This window comes from Microcaecilia unicolor, chromosome 10 (assembly GCF_901765095.1).
Source record: "Microcaecilia unicolor chromosome 10, aMicUni1.1, whole genome shotgun sequence".
Classification (NCBI taxonomy): domain Eukaryota; kingdom Metazoa; phylum Chordata; class Amphibia; order Gymnophiona; family Siphonopidae; genus Microcaecilia; species Microcaecilia unicolor.
The window spans coordinates 132,607,746-132,624,225 of NC_044040.1; the positions used below are offsets into that span (position 1 = coordinate 132,607,746).

General features: G+C 47.0%; 1 protein-coding gene across 1 annotated transcript in view; it reads left to right on the top strand.

The window, feature by feature from the left end:
• DTYMK (deoxythymidylate kinase) overlaps window positions 1-16,480 on the top strand; it is a 191,473-nt gene that overhangs the window by 138,516 nt on the left and 36,477 nt on the right. The window contains exon 4 of the mRNA XM_030216631.1: window positions 11,448-11,645. Within this exon, the coding sequence (XP_030072491.1) occupies window positions 11,448-11,645 (198 nt within the window). The remainder of the gene's footprint in view (window positions 1-11,447; window positions 11,646-16,480) is intronic.

Below are 16,480 nucleotides of genomic sequence, written 5' to 3' on the forward strand. Positions count from 1 at the left end.
CGGCTTGGACTCAGCAGCTTGGCTGGAACTAGAGTCAGAAGCTTGGCTGGCAGCGCCACTCGGGCTGGAATCAGAGGCTTGGCTAGAAGCGGAACTCTGGACTGGGACCCGGAAGACTCCACAGAACCTGCATACGAGCCCTGAACTCGGGGCTTCCACAATGCCTTCTTTCAGCGTCCGCTTCAGGAGTATCCCAAAGGGTTGGATCCAAGGAAAGTTTGCAGCGATACTCGAAGAGTGTGATAGAAGGATCAAGAGCAGAAACTGGATTTATAAAGAACCCAAGCCTCCAGAGATGCTTTCTCTCAGCTGCAGCTTCAGGAGTATTCTTCAAGGCTAGATCAGAACAAAGTTTATAACGGTAATTCTGGAGTGTCATCCAACAATCAAGATCAGAAACTGGGTTGGGACCGGAATCCACACTGGAACTAGGAGCGGAACCCGGGTTGAGCCCTGGATTGTCAACAGAGAAAAAAGTAATGGGCAGAAAACCCAGCTGGAAGGATGATCTTGCCGAGCTCATGGCCTTTGCATTCTGTCAGGATCCTCACGGAAACACTGGGATTGTGAGCCTGCAAAACCACCCCCAAACCCAGAGGCAAGGCAGAACAGGACTGGAACCCCAGACTGGAGTTGCAGCAGAGGCAAACAAGCTGGGACAGGCAGAGCAGGATCAGCTAGACTTCACCTGCGCTTGACTGCCGTTCCCCAGGAGTTGAGCCCCTGAGTGCAGGCCGCTGGCAGGACTTACAGGACAGGGCAGGAACTGGATACCAACAGGAACACACACAACAGAGTCAGGACTAAAAACTGCCAGGCAGCCACTAAGACAGACACACAGACAGGTGAGAGTCAGGACTGAAAGCTGCCGAGCAGCCACTAAAAAGAAACACAGACACGAGACAAGGAAATGCAGACCAGAAACAAGACTAGGAACAAGCAATAAAACCAAAGCTAACTACACACAAACAAACTAGAACCAGGCAAGAAACTCAGACTAGAACTGGACTAGGCAGAAGTGCACAGAGCACACCCACATACCAGGGACCTTAGACGATGCAAAGGCAAACACAGAAGTTTCCAGGTGGCTAATAAAGCCCATCAGCCTTTGAAGTTCATTCAGCTGCAGGAATCACAAGGCAGCTACGGATGCTGTTCAGGCACAAACAAGAAAAGCAAGTCTGGCAGCCTGGAAGATCTGGACCGGACTGAGCTGAAGTCTGGAACGTGTGACAGTTCATTGCAGCCACCGGTTCAGGCCACCAGAGGGCGAGGTGAGCACAGACAAGGAAACAGTCACCACCGTGACATTTAGTTTATCATTTTAGCTTTTAGCTAAGAGCTCTCTGTATCTTGTATCCAGGATGCTATGTGCTGAAACCACATTTTATTCTGTCTGCTTAAACTACATTCCTTTCACCTTTTAAACACATTCTTGTTCTTCACCTCTGCAGCTTATGGGGTAAGTTTTTTTTCTCTTGTGCTCAGGTCTCTTTTATTTGGTCTTTTCTTTCTTCTCTGCTGTACATATTTACTGCATCTGTTTGGATACTTACTTATTTGGCTCTGCTGGCCCACTGCTTTTGCTGAATTTAGTTGTCCTCCTCCTTTTGGATTTAGAGGACTTCTCTGTCCAGTTTCAGCTGTCGTCTGTGTTGTGCAGATCTGCACACACTCTCAGCTGCGGCTATTCGCACAGTCTCTTCTGCTCTTGTTTTTTGGAGCTTCGCTGCCCCGCATTTGTACTGCTCCCTGCCTGGTCTGTAGGGTTCTTAGTACACAGTCACTGTGCCATTCACCGCCTCAGGGGTGTTTGGCCACACTGCCTAAGTGGGACGTTGCTGCATAATTTGCGTGGATATGCACAAGTTAGTCTCAATTATGCATCACCCCACAGTTTGTCTCAGTTGTGCATCTTCATATAGTCTCAATCTGGGTGGCACTAATCTTTTCACTTTTTATTGTTTTTCCTCTTAAAATCAGTTGGATTTCACATGAAGTTCCATAGCTTCGCTGACTTTACTGCCTCACACAGTCTCTACATGTTCCTTCTTGGAATTTCAGTAAGTTAATGTCAAAGGATCATCCAAGTTCAGCCACTCGAAGCCAAATGTTCTTATTTCTCTAAATACCCAGCTCTACCCCAGATGAATTCTATTGGACTAAACGCCTCAAATCAGCTATTCTGGGCCTCTGAGATTCTGATGCCTTGGCCTTATAGCTGCACCTGTCCTCACAAAAACTTCTGTGCTAATTTTCAAGAACTCAGATATATAGGTGTCTTTTTTTAGCAGTAGCTGGACCACTACTCTTGCAGCAGCTGGATGTTTCCACATTGTTCAGAGAGGATTATTATGGTCTAGAAGAAAACCTGTGTTCTGATTCCCCCCCAAAAAACCAGTAGCACTCTTCTTTAGCCAGATGACTTCAGATTGACCTATCATCAGAGAGCTCAAAGAGCTGGTTAGGCCTGGACATTGATACACTTTGGCCTAGTCTCGCAAATGCAGCTGGACCTTGCCTTTTAGAATTCGCTGGCCATATCTTCACTAATTCTCCTTTACGTTTTTGGGCTTCATCAGTTCTGTCTTAAGTCTCGCAAGTTATTGTACACTGTATCTTTTCTGGAGCAGTAGCGCTTCCTTTCCTAGAATTTTTGATGTGACTTCTTCCAGGCCTGTTTTTTTTTTTCTTCTTAGTCAGAGTTACTTCTCCCTGAGGTGCTTCAGTCTCCAAGTATGTCCTTGCTTCTGACTCTTGGGGTCCTTCGATTCTACCACTTCAGGAATCGCAAAATCACCCAAATGCAGATGTCATAATATCTCTGTGTCGGTGGCACGTAGTTGGCAGATTGTGTTCCTTTTTCCTTCATAATTGGCTATGTTTTCTCTTTATTTCATTTTGGAGAGGTCTGAGGGTTTCATTTATCTTGCTTTGCATTTCTTCGGTTTTGATTTTGGTCTCTCACCTTATTTGGGAACTAGTTCTGACTTTTAGGGCCCTCCATGGTGGGATTCCAGACTACCTATCTTGTTTTACTATTTCTTATGTTTCCACTTGGTTGCTTCATCTATTAAAGATCATAGACTGATACTTCCCTCACCTTTCCAAGCTCGTTGGGAATCTACAAGATCTTCTGCCTTTTTTTTTTTTTAGCACCTTTTTGCTGGAACAATTTTTCATTAAATCTATCTGAATCCTTTTACACATTTAAAAAAATAAAAACTTGAAGACTCATCTTTTTCTTTTGCTTTTAATGTGTTATATACCATATTTTTCGGACTATAAGACGCACTTTTTCCCCCCAAAATTTGGGAGGAAAATGGGGGGTGCGTCTTATAGTCCGAAGGTAGCGAGTTTTGGATTGCCGTCCCCTACTTACGCGATGCCATGTTCCCTGGTGGTCTAGTGACGTCGGGGCAGGAAAGAGCCCCCTCTTTCCTGCCCATCGCGCTGCTCTCCGTGCTCCTGACTGCTTCCTGACGGTCTCGGCGAAATTCAAAATGGCCGCCAAGATTCTCGGCGGCCATTTTGAATCTCACCGAGACCGTCAGGAAGCAGTCAGGAGCACGGAGAGCAGTGCGATGGGCAGGAAAGAGGGGGCTCTTTCCTGCCCCGACGTCACTAGACCACCAGGGAACATGGCATCGCGTAAGTAGGGGACAGCGATCCAAAACTCAGACAAGACGCACCGGAGCACCTAGGTTTTAGAGGAGGGAAAAAGGAAATTTTTTTTTTCCTATTTCCCTCCTCTAAAACCTAGGTGCGTCTTATGGTCCGGTGCGTCTTATAGTCCGAAAAATACGGTATATATATATATATATATATATATATATTTCTCCGAGGACGAGCAGGCTGCTTGTTCTCACAAATGGGTGACGTCCACGGCAGCCCCTCCGATCGGAGATCTTCCTAGCAACAGAGTTTGCTAGTTCTCGCGCGTGCCCACGATGCGCGCATGCGCGGCCGTCTTCCCGCCCGAAATCGCTCGTGTTCGTTAGTCTCCTTTTTTCCGCAGGCTCGGGACGCCTGTTTTTTCGGTCGCTCCGCACCCCTTGGAGATCCCTCGCGATTCGCGGTCTTTTTTCTCTACTTTTCCTCTATTTCTAGTGTTGGCCCATAAGTTTTCTTTCGTGGTCGAGTGCGACCTCTTTCGCCGCCCATTCGTTTTTTGGTGAGTTTTTGGTGCCCTTTTTTCACCATTGCGGATTTCGATTTTGCCGGCGAGATTTTTCCGCCCATGTCATCGAAGCCTTCCAGCAGCTTCAAACCATGCACCCAGTGTGGCCGGATAATCTCGCTCACTGATAGGCACGCTTCTTGCCTTCAGTGTCTAGGGGCTGGGCACCGTCCTCAGGCCTGCAATCTCTGTCTTCTTTTGAAGAGGAGAACTCAGGCGGCGAGATTAGCCCAGTGGAACACTTTGTTCGGGACTTCATCCGGTGCGTCGACATCCTCAGTTCCGCGGTCCTTGGCATCGGAGCCTTCGGTACCGTGCCCATCATCGACTTCGGTACCGCGTTCATCGGTATCGACATCGAGGCCTTCGGTATCGAAGTCATCGTCTGGTGCAGCTTCGAGACCGGGATCGTTCCTCCTGAGGATGTCGTCGGAGAGTGCTTCGATGTCTGGAGTGCAGATGAGGGCTGTCCATTCCCCTGCTGGTGGCGGTGAGCCCATGAGCAGGTCTTCGCCTGTCTCGAGGGCTCCCGCAGTACAGCCCCCCCGGGATCGACCCTCTTTGGACCCGGACCCGAGGAAACGTTTGGATTCGACGTCTTCCTCTTCGGTACCGGGAGGTACCGATGCCGTGCGTTGTGCTAAGGCTAAGAAGTACCGGCATCGGTCGCCCTCCAAGCGTGGTACTGAGAGCTTTGGGTCGCCGATACCGCCGGCACCCAAGCGTCGACATCGGGAGGACCGCTCACCCTCCATTCAGGAGGTGTCAATGCGTTCCCCTGTGGACAGCCCGGTACCGCCTCCATCCCCGGAACAGATTCGCAGCTCGCCGCCGGTACCGGCCCCACCACCTTTCTCTACAGCCTCTCTGAACGAGAGCCTCAGGGCCGTCCTTCCGGGGATCCTGGAGGAGCTGTTTCGCCCTTCTCCTCCAGTACCGGGGGTGCTTGCGCCGCCGGTGCCGTCGAGTGAGGCGACGGCTGGGCCCTCGTCTGCGGTGAGGACGCCCGCCCCGGTACCGCTTGCGGTGCCGGTGCCGGCCGCCTCCCAGGAGGGCTCCCCGATGACGTCGATGGAGGGAGCTCCATCACCTCCGCTACAGGAGTCCTCTTCTCAACGCTCCCACCATGGCCGTGTTTCCACGGAGTCGAGGCGGCGCAGCTTCGGACCGAAGTCCACCAGCTGGTGTCCGACACTGATGAGGAGGCCTCGTGGGAAGCAGAGGAAGGCGTCGGATATTTCTCTGACGCGGAGTCTGACGGTCTTCCTTCTGATCCTACTCCCTCGCCTGAAAGACAGCTTTCTCCTCCGGAGAGTCTCTCTTTCGCGGCCTTTGTCCGGGAAATGTCTACGGCAATTCCCTTTCCTGTGGTCACGGAGGATGAGCCGAGAGCTGAGATGCTGGAGCTCTTGGACTATCCTTCGCCACCTAAGGAATTGTCCACAGTACCCATGCATCATGTCTTCAAGAAGACGTTGCTGGCGAACTGGGCGAAACCCTTAACTACGCCCCACATCCCCAAGAAGATCGAATCTCAATATCGGATCCATGGGGACCCGGAGTTGATGCGGACTCAGTTGCCACACGACTCAGGTGTGGTGGATCTGGCCCTCAAGAAGGCCAAGAGTTCTAGAGAGTATGCTTTGGCGCCCCCGGGCAAAGACTCTAGAACCTTGGACTCCTTTGGGCGGAAGGCCTATCATTCTGCAATGCTCATCGCCAAAATCCAGTCCTACCAGCTCTACACGAGCATACACATGCGGAACAATGTGCGGCAGTTGGCGGACTTGGTGGACAAGCTCCCTTCTGAGCAGGCCAAGCCCTTTCAGCAGGTGGTCAGGCAGCTGAAGGCGTGTAGGAAATTCCTGGCCAGGGGGGGTCTTTGACTCTTTTGATGTTGCATCCAGGGCCGCTGCGCAGGGTGTGGTGATGCGCAGGCTCTCATGGCTGCGCGCCTCCGACCTGGAAAATGAAATCCAGCAGCGGATTGCGGATGCCCCTTGCCGGGGGGGGGGGGGGGGACAATGTTTTTGGGGACAAGGTCGAACAGGTGGTCGAACAGCTCCACCAGCGGGATACCGCTTTCGACAAGTTCTCCCGCCGGCCGCCTTCAGCCTCTACCTCTTCGGGTAGACATTTTTATGGGGGAAGGAGGACGGTTCCCTATTCTTCCGGTAAGCGTAGGTACAATCCTCCTTCCCGCCAGCCTGCTGCTCAGGCTAAACCCCAGCGCGCTCGCTCTCGTCAGCAGCGCGCCTCAGGCCCCTGCGGCTCCCCAGCAAAAGTCAGGGGCGGGCTTTTGACTGGCTCCTGCAGAGCATAGTCGACGTTCCAGTGTCTGTGCCGGACGGCCTTCCGGTCGGGGGGAGGTTAACATTTTTTCACCAAAGGTGGCCTCTTGTAACCTCCGATCAGTGGGTTCTCCAAATAGTCCGGCTAGGGTACTCTCTCAATTTGACCTCAAAGCCTCCAAATTGCCCACCGGGAGCTCAATCCTTCAGCTTCCAGCACAGGCAGGTACTTGCAGAGGAACTCTCCGCCCTTCTCAGTGCCAATGCGGTCGAGCCCGTGCCACCGGGGCAAGAAGGGCTGGGATTCTATTCCAGGTACTTCCTTGTGGAAAAGAAAACAGGGGGGATGCGTCCCATCCTAGACCTAAGGGCCCTGAACAAATATCTGGTCCGAGAAAAGTTGAGGATGCTTTCCCTGGGCACCCTTCTTCCCATGATTCAACAGGACGATTGGCTATGCTCTCTGGACTTAAAGGATGCCTATACGCACATCCCGATTCTGCCAGCTCACAGGCAGTATCTTCGATTTCGTCTGGGAACACGGCATTTTCAGTACTGTGTGCTACCCTTTGGGCTCGCCTCCGCGCCCAGGGTATTCACCAAATGCCTAGCTGTAGTAGCGGCTTCTCTACGCAGGCTGGGAGTGCATGTGTTCCCTTACCTCGACGATTGGCTGGTAAAGAACACCTCTGAGGCAGGAGCTCAGCAGTCCATGCAGGTGACTATTCGACTCCTGGAGCTGCTAGGGTTTGTGATAAATTATCCCAAGTCCCACCTTCTTCCAGTTCAGAAACTCGAATTCATAGGAGCTCTGCTGGATTCCCAGACGGCCCGTGCCTACCTTCCAGAGACCAGGGCCGACAATCTGCTGACCCTTGTCTCCTCGGTGCGGGCGTCTCAGCAGATCACAGCTCGGCAGATGTTGAGATTGCTCGGCCACATGGCCTCCATGGTTCACGTGACTCCCATGGCCCGCCTTTTTATGAGATCAGCTCAATGGACCCTAGCCTCCCAGTGGTGCCAGGCTGCTGGGAGCCTAGAGGACGTGGTCCGTTTGTCCACGAGGTTTCTCCTGTCCCTTCATTGGTGGACAATTCGATCCAATTTGACCCTGGGACATCCCTTCCAGATTCCTCAGCCACAAAAGGTGCTGACCACGGACGCGTCACTCCTGGGGTGGGGAGCGCATGTCGATGGGCTCCACACCCAGGGGACTTGGTCCGTCCAGGAACAAGGTCTACAGATCAACCTCCTGGAGTTGCGAGCGGTCTGGAACGCTCTGAAGGCTTTCAGAGATCGGCTGTCCCATCAAATTATCCAAATTCAGACAGACAACCAGGTTGCTATGTATTACATCAACAAGGATGTTGTTGGGAAGCCGTCAGCTTGTGGCACTGGGCATGCCGGTTCGGCATGTGGCTCCAGGCCACGTATCTGGCAGGCGTAAACAACAGTCTGGCCGACAGATTGAGCAGGATCATGCAACCGCACGAGTGGTCGCTCAGTTCCAGAGTGGTTCGCGAGATCTTCGAAGTGTGGGGCACCCCCTTGGTGGACCTCTTTGCCACTCAGACCAATCACAAGGTCCCTCAGTTCTGTTCCAGGCTGCAGGCCCACGGCAGACTGGCGTTGGATGCTTTCCTTCTGTTTTGGGGGGAAGGCCTCCTGTACGCGTATCCTCCCATTCCTTTGATAGGGAGGACTTTGCTGAAACTCAAGCAAGACAGGGGAACCATGATTTTGATTGCTCCTTTTTGGCCTCGTCAGATCTGGTTCCCTCTTCTTCTGGAGTTGTCTTCCGAAGAACCGTGGAGATTGGACTGCTTTCCAACCCTCATCACGCAGAACGAGGGGGTGCTCCTCCATCCCAACCTTCGGTCTCTGGCCCTCACAGCCTGGATGTTGAGAGCGTAGACTTCGCCTCCTTGGGTCTGTCAGAGGGTGTCTCCCGAGTCTTGCTTGCTTCCAGGAAAGATTCTACCAAGAGGAGTTATTTTTTCCTCTGGCGATGGTTTGCTGTGTGGTGTGATGGCAAGGCCTTAGATCCTCGTTCTTGTCCTACACAGACCCTGCTTGAATACCTTCTACATTTATCGGAGTCTAGTCTTAAAACCAACTCTGTAAGGGTTCATCTTAGTGCGATTAGTGCATACCATTACCATGTGGAAGGTAAGCCAATCTCGGGGCAGCCTTTAGTTGTTCACTTCATGAGAGGTTTGCTTTTGTCAAAGCCCCCAGTCAAACCTCCTACAGTGTCATGAGATCTCAATGTCGTTCTCACCCAGCTGATGAAACCTCCTTTTGAGCCACTGGATTCCTGTCATCTGAAGTACTTGACCTGGAAGGTAATTTTCTTGGTGGCAGTTAGTTCAGCTCGCAGAGTCAGTGAGCTTCAAGCCTTGGTAGCTCATGCTCCTTATACCAAATTTCATCATAACAGAGTAGTCCTCCGCACTCACCCTAATGAATGATAAATAGTAGTAGTAAATAGTAGTAGTAAGTTCTTGCCGAAGGTGGTGTTGGAGTTTCATCTGAACCAGTCAATTGTCTTGCCAACATTCTTTCCCTGTCCTCATACCCGCCCTGCTGAACGTCAGCTGCACACACTGGACTGTAAGCGAGCATTGGCCTTCTATCTGGAGCGGACAAGCCCCCACAGACAGTCCGCCCAACTTTTTGTTTCTTTTGATCCCAACAGGAGGGGAGTGGCTGTCGTGAAACGCACCATATCCAATTGGCTAGCAGATTGCATTTCCTTCACTTACGCCCAGTCTGGGCTGAATCTTGAGGGTCATGTCACGGCTCATAGTGTTCGAGCCATGGCGGCGTCAGTGGCCCACTTGAAGTCAGCCACTATTGAAGAGATTTGCAAGGCTGCGACGTGGTCATCTGTCCACACATTCACATCTCACTACTGTCTTCAGCAGGATACCCGACGCGACAGTCGGTTCGGGCAGTCGGTGCTGCAGAATCTGTTCGGGGTTTAGAATCCAACTCCACCCCCTAGGCCCATTTTTATTCTGTTCCAGGCTGCACTCTCAGTTAGTTGAAAAAGTTTAGGTCAATCTCAGTTCTGTCCTCGCCGTTGCGAGGCCCAATTGACCATTTTTGTTGTTTTGAATGAGCCTGGGGGCTAGGGATACCCGATCAGTGAGAACAAGCAGCCTGCTTGTCCTCGGAGAAAGCGAATGCTACATACCTGTAGAAGGTATTCTCCTAGGACAGCAGGCTGATTGTTCTCACCTACCCACCCGCCTCCCCTTTGGAGTTGTGTCTTCCCTTGGCTTGTTTTTGCTTGGTACGGGACTAGCGAACACGAGCGATTTCGGGCGGGAAGACGGCTGCGCATGCGCGCGAGAACTAGCAAACTCTGTTGCTAGGAAGATCTCCGATCGGAGGGGCTGCCGTGGACGTCACCCATTTGTGAGAACAATCACCCTGCTGTCCTCGGAGAATACCTTCTACAGGTATGTAGCATTCGCTATATGTTTTATTAAGAGGTTTTAACTTTGTATTATTTCTTCAGATGTTCTATAGTTATAGTGTAGGGTGGTTGTACTGTTTACTGAGTGATTGTGCTCTGTCCTATCTTATTTTGGTGTTCCTTTTTCTCTTTCTTTTATAATTTTTGTAAGTTGCTAAGATTTGGTTTTCCTGATTGGGTGATCAGTCATATCCTTGAATAAACATAAACAATTTGCTTTGCTACATTCCACTAGTTATGGACTGATCTGTGGGATAAGGAAAGAAAAATGATGTCTTACTGATGATTTTCTTACCTTTAATCCAACAGATCAGTCCAGAAGCATGCCCTTTTCTGTCTTCATTTTAGGGTGGTTTTGTTTTTTCATCACGTCAGTTTGCCACAGGATCACATCCTTTACAAAACAGTTTGAGAGAGAGATTTCTCAAATTCTTTTGCTTCTCTAATTAAAAAAAAAAAGAAAGAGAGGGATTCATGGCAGTTTACAGGATGCTTTGGATCCAGTCTGTTCACAGCCATGTTCTGGCTGACCCTTATTCATGGTTTCTTGTCTGCTTCATTCTCCATATACCATTTTTGGTAATGAACTCTACTTTGCTTCAGTGCCATTGTTCTTACTTCAGTTCTGCATTGTTGGGAAGCTCCACTATTTCTTTATTCAGTTGTTCTCTCTCTCTTTCATTTGGTTTCAATAGCTTTGACTTCTCAAAGAGTGTTCTGAGACGATTGATATTATTATTGTTTTCCTTGGCTATTACATGTGTTAGTACAGGTGGTGTTCTTCTGTGAGGTGTGTTGGTGTCATTCAAAATACTGAAGGTTTCGGTGCTGCACAAAACTCTTAAGGGGCGAATCACCAAGAGCTACTTTCTTTCTCTGTCTCCAGCCTCTGGTTGATGAGCATAACCCATAAGTTCTAGACTTATCTTCTGGGATTAAGGGAAAGAAAATGATCAGATAAGATGTAATTTTTCCTTGGTTTTTGAAGCTAGACTTTAATGAATTACTATACATTATCCCTCTGTCAGTAATTCACTTGTGCCAAGCAAAGGTGTCTGTTCCAGCAGTTAGTCTCTGGCATAGGGACTTGAGATAGTGGTAATTGCTGATTATGTAAGTTGTTTAGGGCAATTACTTTATTCCTGACCAGAGTACACTGACTGTTATGCATGTGTCTTAAGAATGGATTGTGATATTTGACTTTCTCTTCTGTAAGCAGCAGTGATCAGATAGTCTTCACTGCCTCCTGTTTTGCCAATTTGTGCCCAGTAGATCCCCCTATATTTATTTATTTAACACATTTATACCCCACATTTTCCCACTAGTTGTAGGCTCAATGTGGCTTACACAAAACCGTAGTGCAGGCTACAGTTAGTAAAATACAATTAAACAATGTAATAATAAGATACATATTCTTTAATTCATTTTCTTCCTCTCCTTTCATGTTAGACTTCTTTGTGTTATAGTGTTACATGTGTTTTCTTCTGCATAGAAATTCTCCCTAGAATGGTGTAAGCAACCTGATGTGGGTCTTCCCAAGCCTGACTTGATCCTGTTCCTCCAACTGAATCCAATGGAGGCCACAAAACGAGGTGATTTTGGCAATGAACGTTATGAAAACAGCTCCTTTCAGGAGAGAGTTCTGCATCGCTTCTTCCAGCTCATGGAAGATGAGACTTTAAACTGGAAGGTGAGTGAGACTAAAGAAAGCCTGTTTAAAATGTATCATCTTTTTGGTCATAATGGTGTAGTGTTCAAAACATTCTTTTTATGATTTATCTATATCAACTTATATCATTACTTTAGAAACCACCATAGAAAAATTAGCAAGTGTGCAGTATTTCAGACCTCGGTGTTCAAGCCCCAGAAAGCTCACTCCTCCCCAGATAGGACCTGACAAATAGAAAACAAGGATGAGCAGTAACAACATAAATTTGCATCAGACCAAATTTTTAAAGTCATTGACCACAAATGGATGGAAATTCCATGGTCAGATCACTTCAAATTAAATCTGGCCCTACATTGGCTGAAGAATGGGCATCTCAAAGCTGATGAAAAAAAATCTTACCAAACCAGAGGTAAAGTGGACACAACTGCATTTTGGCAATCAATTTATGACAACAATTGGTCTATTCCATCAACTATCTTGCAGATTGGGAATCGAGATGTATCACCATTCTAAATGAATTAGCTCCTTTATGAACAAAAACCACTCACAAACCAAACAGGACCCCATGGTTCAACGAAAATGTGAAACAATTAAAATCTAGAACCAGACAACTCGAACGAGCCTGGAGAAAAAACAAAAACGATCAAAATCTAAACGCTTGGAAAGAATCACATAGAAAATGCAAATATGAAATAAAAAAAATCCAAATGGAACTACTATAATGAACAACTGGGTTCTGATTACAAAGACATTAAAAAGTTATAGAAGCTACTGGGTAAATTACTAGACACAAAACCAGTGTCCTCAACAAAATCAGGAATCCCAACAGTAGACGAACTTGCTAACTACTTCAAAGGCAAAATTGTTGATCTATGCAAAAATATGTCACAGGACTACACCAACCTTGATACCTTCCTTAATGAGCTAGACCCACGCTCAGAAGAATACCCAACCGACCGAACTTGGACAAATTTCACCCAGATCACACAATAAACAATAGCACTAGCAACCAATAAGCTCTCTACAGCCTATTGTCAATTGGACACCTGCCCCAATTATCTAATGAACCCCCCCCCCCCCCACACACACACACACACACTCGATTCATCACTGAACTTACCTCCATGGCATATTCCCCAAAGACAAAGGTAATATACTACTCACACCATTACCAAAAGACACCACAAAGAAAACATGATATCACCAACTACAGACCTGTGGCATCCATCCCACTTACAACCAAACTGATGGAAAGCATTATAGCTAAACAACTTACTGAATACATTGACAATTTCTCAATCCTTCATGAATCACAGTCGGGCTTCAGATCTCTCCACAGTACAGAAACTGTCCTGTTAACTCTCCTAGCCAAGTTCAAAAAGGAAATCGCATTAGGTAAAAACATACTCCTCTTGCAATTTGACTTGTCAACCGCATTCGATATTTATTTATTTATTGCATTTGTATCCCACATTTTCCGACCTTTTTGCAGGCTCAATGTGGCTTACAATACATCATGAATGGTGGACATATATTAGAAAATAGACATTTAGTGTTACAGAAGGATCTTGGGCAGCATGATGAAGAAAAAAACATGATAATAGTGTAACAAGCAAGTACTATAAGACAGTTCAGAATATATGTGGAGTAGTTGTGTATATTCACATTGGTTGGTCTTTGTGGTATGCCTTGTTAAAGAGATGGGTCTTCAGTAGTTTGCGGAAATTCATTAGTTTGTAAATCGTTTTTAAGTTGCGGGGCATTGCGTTCCATAGCTGTGTGCTCAAGTAGGTGAAGTTTGACGCGTGCATTAGTTTGTATTTTAGGCCTTTGCAGTTAGGGAAGTGAAGATTATGGTTGACCACTATATTTATTTATTTATTTGTAGCATTTGTATCCCACATTTTCCCACCAATTTGCAGGCTCAATGTGGATTACATTTGCCGTAATGGCGGTTGCCATTTCCGGGTAACAGAATACAAGTGGTGTTGCGTTAAGGTGCATACATACATGGTAATATAGATGGAACATAACATACATGGAACAGTTCATGGTATATATATATACCATGTGCCTACATACATGGTAAAGAGGAATACATTATGGTATTGCATGAAGGTTCCTGAGTGACAATTGGATTATAACATTCATTAGGTCGTCGATTATGGAGAGACCATGTTCGACATAAGGATTGGGGGTGATAGTGCTTGTTCACTGGTAGTAAAGAGGTTAAACAGTCAAGTGATATGATTTCGGTTGTGTCTAGGTCATGTAAAGTATTATTATTTAGTATTTAAGATGACTGTTTATGGTATGCCTTCTTGAACAGATCTGTTTTCAATAGCCTTTGGAAGATAGTTAGGTCTTGCGTTGTTTTTATGGCCTTCGATAGTGCGTTCCATAGCTGGGTACAAATGTATGAGAAACTGGTCGCGTATGTGGATTTATATTTTAGCCCTTTGCAGTTAGGGTACTGGAGATTGAGGAATGTGCGTGCTGATCTTTTTGCATTCCTAGTAGGCAAGTCTATAAGGTCAGACATGTATGTCAGGGCTTCCCCGTGAACGATTTTGTGGACCAGGGTGCAAACTTTGAACGCAATTCATTTTTGTAGTGGGAGCCAGTGTAGTTTTTCTTTTAGGGGTTTGGCGCTTTCGTATTTCGCTTTCCCAAATATGAGTCTGGCTGCTGTGTTTTGAGCGGTTTGAAGATTCTTAGTGATTTGTTCTTTGCATCCGGCATAAATGGCATTGCAGTAGTCTAGATGGCTTAGCACCATTGATTGTACTAGGCTGTGAAATACTTCCCTTGGGAAAAAAGGTCTGATCCTTTTAAGTTTCCACATTGAGTAGAACATTTTCTTAGCTGTGTTTTTCGCATGATCTTCGAGTGTGAGATTTCGGTCAATTATGACTCCTAGAATTTTCAAGCTGTCTGAGACCGGTAGGGTGTAGTCTGGGGCATTTATGGTATTGGGTTTGTTTGTATTGTATTGTGAGGACAGGATGAGACATTGTGTTTTTTCTGCGTTTAGTTTTAGTTGGAATGCGTCCGCCCATGAGTTCATTATTTGGAGGCTGTGTGTGATTTCATTTGTGATTTCAGTTATATCTTGTTTGAACGGGATGTATATTGTGACATCGTCTGCATAGATGTATGGGTTGAGTCCTTGGTTGGAGAGCAATTTGGCTAATGGTGTCATCATTAAGTTAAAAAGAGTTGGTGAGAGCGGTGATCCTTGTGGGACTCCGCATTCAGGTTTCCATGGAGTTGATGTTTTTGAGTTTGATATCACTTGATAGGTTCTTGCTGTAAGGAAGCCTTCGAACCATCTAAGTACGTTTCCTCCAATCCCGAAGTAGTCCAGGATGTTCGAGAGTATTTGGTGGTTGACCATGTCAAATGCGCTGGACATGTCAAATTGTAGGAGAAGCACATTGTTTCCAGTTGCAATTAGTTGTTTAAATTTGGTTATGAGAGTGGTTAGAACTGTTTCAGTGCTGTGGATGGATCGAAATCCTGACTGTGATTCATGTAGTATAGTGAATTTGTTTAAGTAGTTGGTAAGTTGTTTGGTTACCATACTTTCCATTAGTTTGACTACCAGGGGGATTGATGCTACTGGTCGATAGTTGGTTGTATTGTTTAATTTTTTCTTTAAGTCTTTGGGTATAGGGGTAAGAAGTATATTTCCTTTGTCCTTGGGGAACAGTCCATGTTGCAACATGTAGATCATGTGTGATGTAAGGTCTGTTATGAAGCTTTGGGGGGTGAGTCTTATTAGGTTGCTGGGACAAATATCCAGTTTGGAGTGGGTTTTGCAGAATTTATTGAGTGCTTGAGTGATAATTTCTTCGGTTAACAGATCGAAGTTAGTCCAGGTTTGATCTGCTGGGTATTCACCGGGGGTTGGGTCCAAGCATTCCATGAATTTTTCGTGATCAGTAGTATTGAGTGGTAGCGTGGATCGTAGTTTTATAATTTTCTCATTAAAGTATTTGGCAAGGTTGCCTGCCTGGTGCGAAGGTGGCGGACCTCACGCGTCACCTAGATAGGATTTTAGATAGTGCTGGGGAGGAGTCTGCAGTCTTGGTACATGTGGGTACCAATGACATAGGAAAATGTGGGAGAGAGCTTCTGGAAGCCAAATTTAGGCTCTTAGGTAGAAAGCTCAAATCCAGATCCTCTAGGGTAGCATTTTCTGAAATTCTACCTGTTCCACGTGCAGGGCCCAAGAGACAGGCAGAGCTCCAGAGTCTCAATGCGTGGATGAGACGATGGTGCAGGGAGGAGGGTTTTAGATTTGTTAGGAACTGGGCAACATTCTGGGGAAGGGGGAGCCTATTCCGAAAGGATGGGCTCCACCTTAACCAGGGTGGGACCAGGCTGCTGGCGTCGGCATTTAAAGAAGAGATAGAGCAGCTTTTAAACTAGAAATGGGGGGAAGGCCGACAGTCGCTCAAAAGCGCATGGTTCGGGAAAAGGTTTCTTGCAAAGATACCTCACAAACAGGGAAGATAGGGTTTCTGGATAGTGAGGTTGCACAACAGACCGTGGTAGGCCAGGTGCCCTTAAATACAACTAAAGATCAGACAAAACATGTGTCAGGTACTAAGCATCATGCAAATAAGAACAACAAACATACTCTGAAATGTCTATATGCAAATGCTAGGAGTCTAAGAAATAAGATGGGAGAGTTGGAATATATTGCACTAAATGAAAAATTGGATATAATAGGCATTACTGAGACCTGGTGGAAGGAGGATAACCAGTGGGACACTGTCATACCGGGGTACAAAGTATATCATAATGATAGGGTGGACCGGACTGGTGGAGAGGTAGCATTGTATATTGAC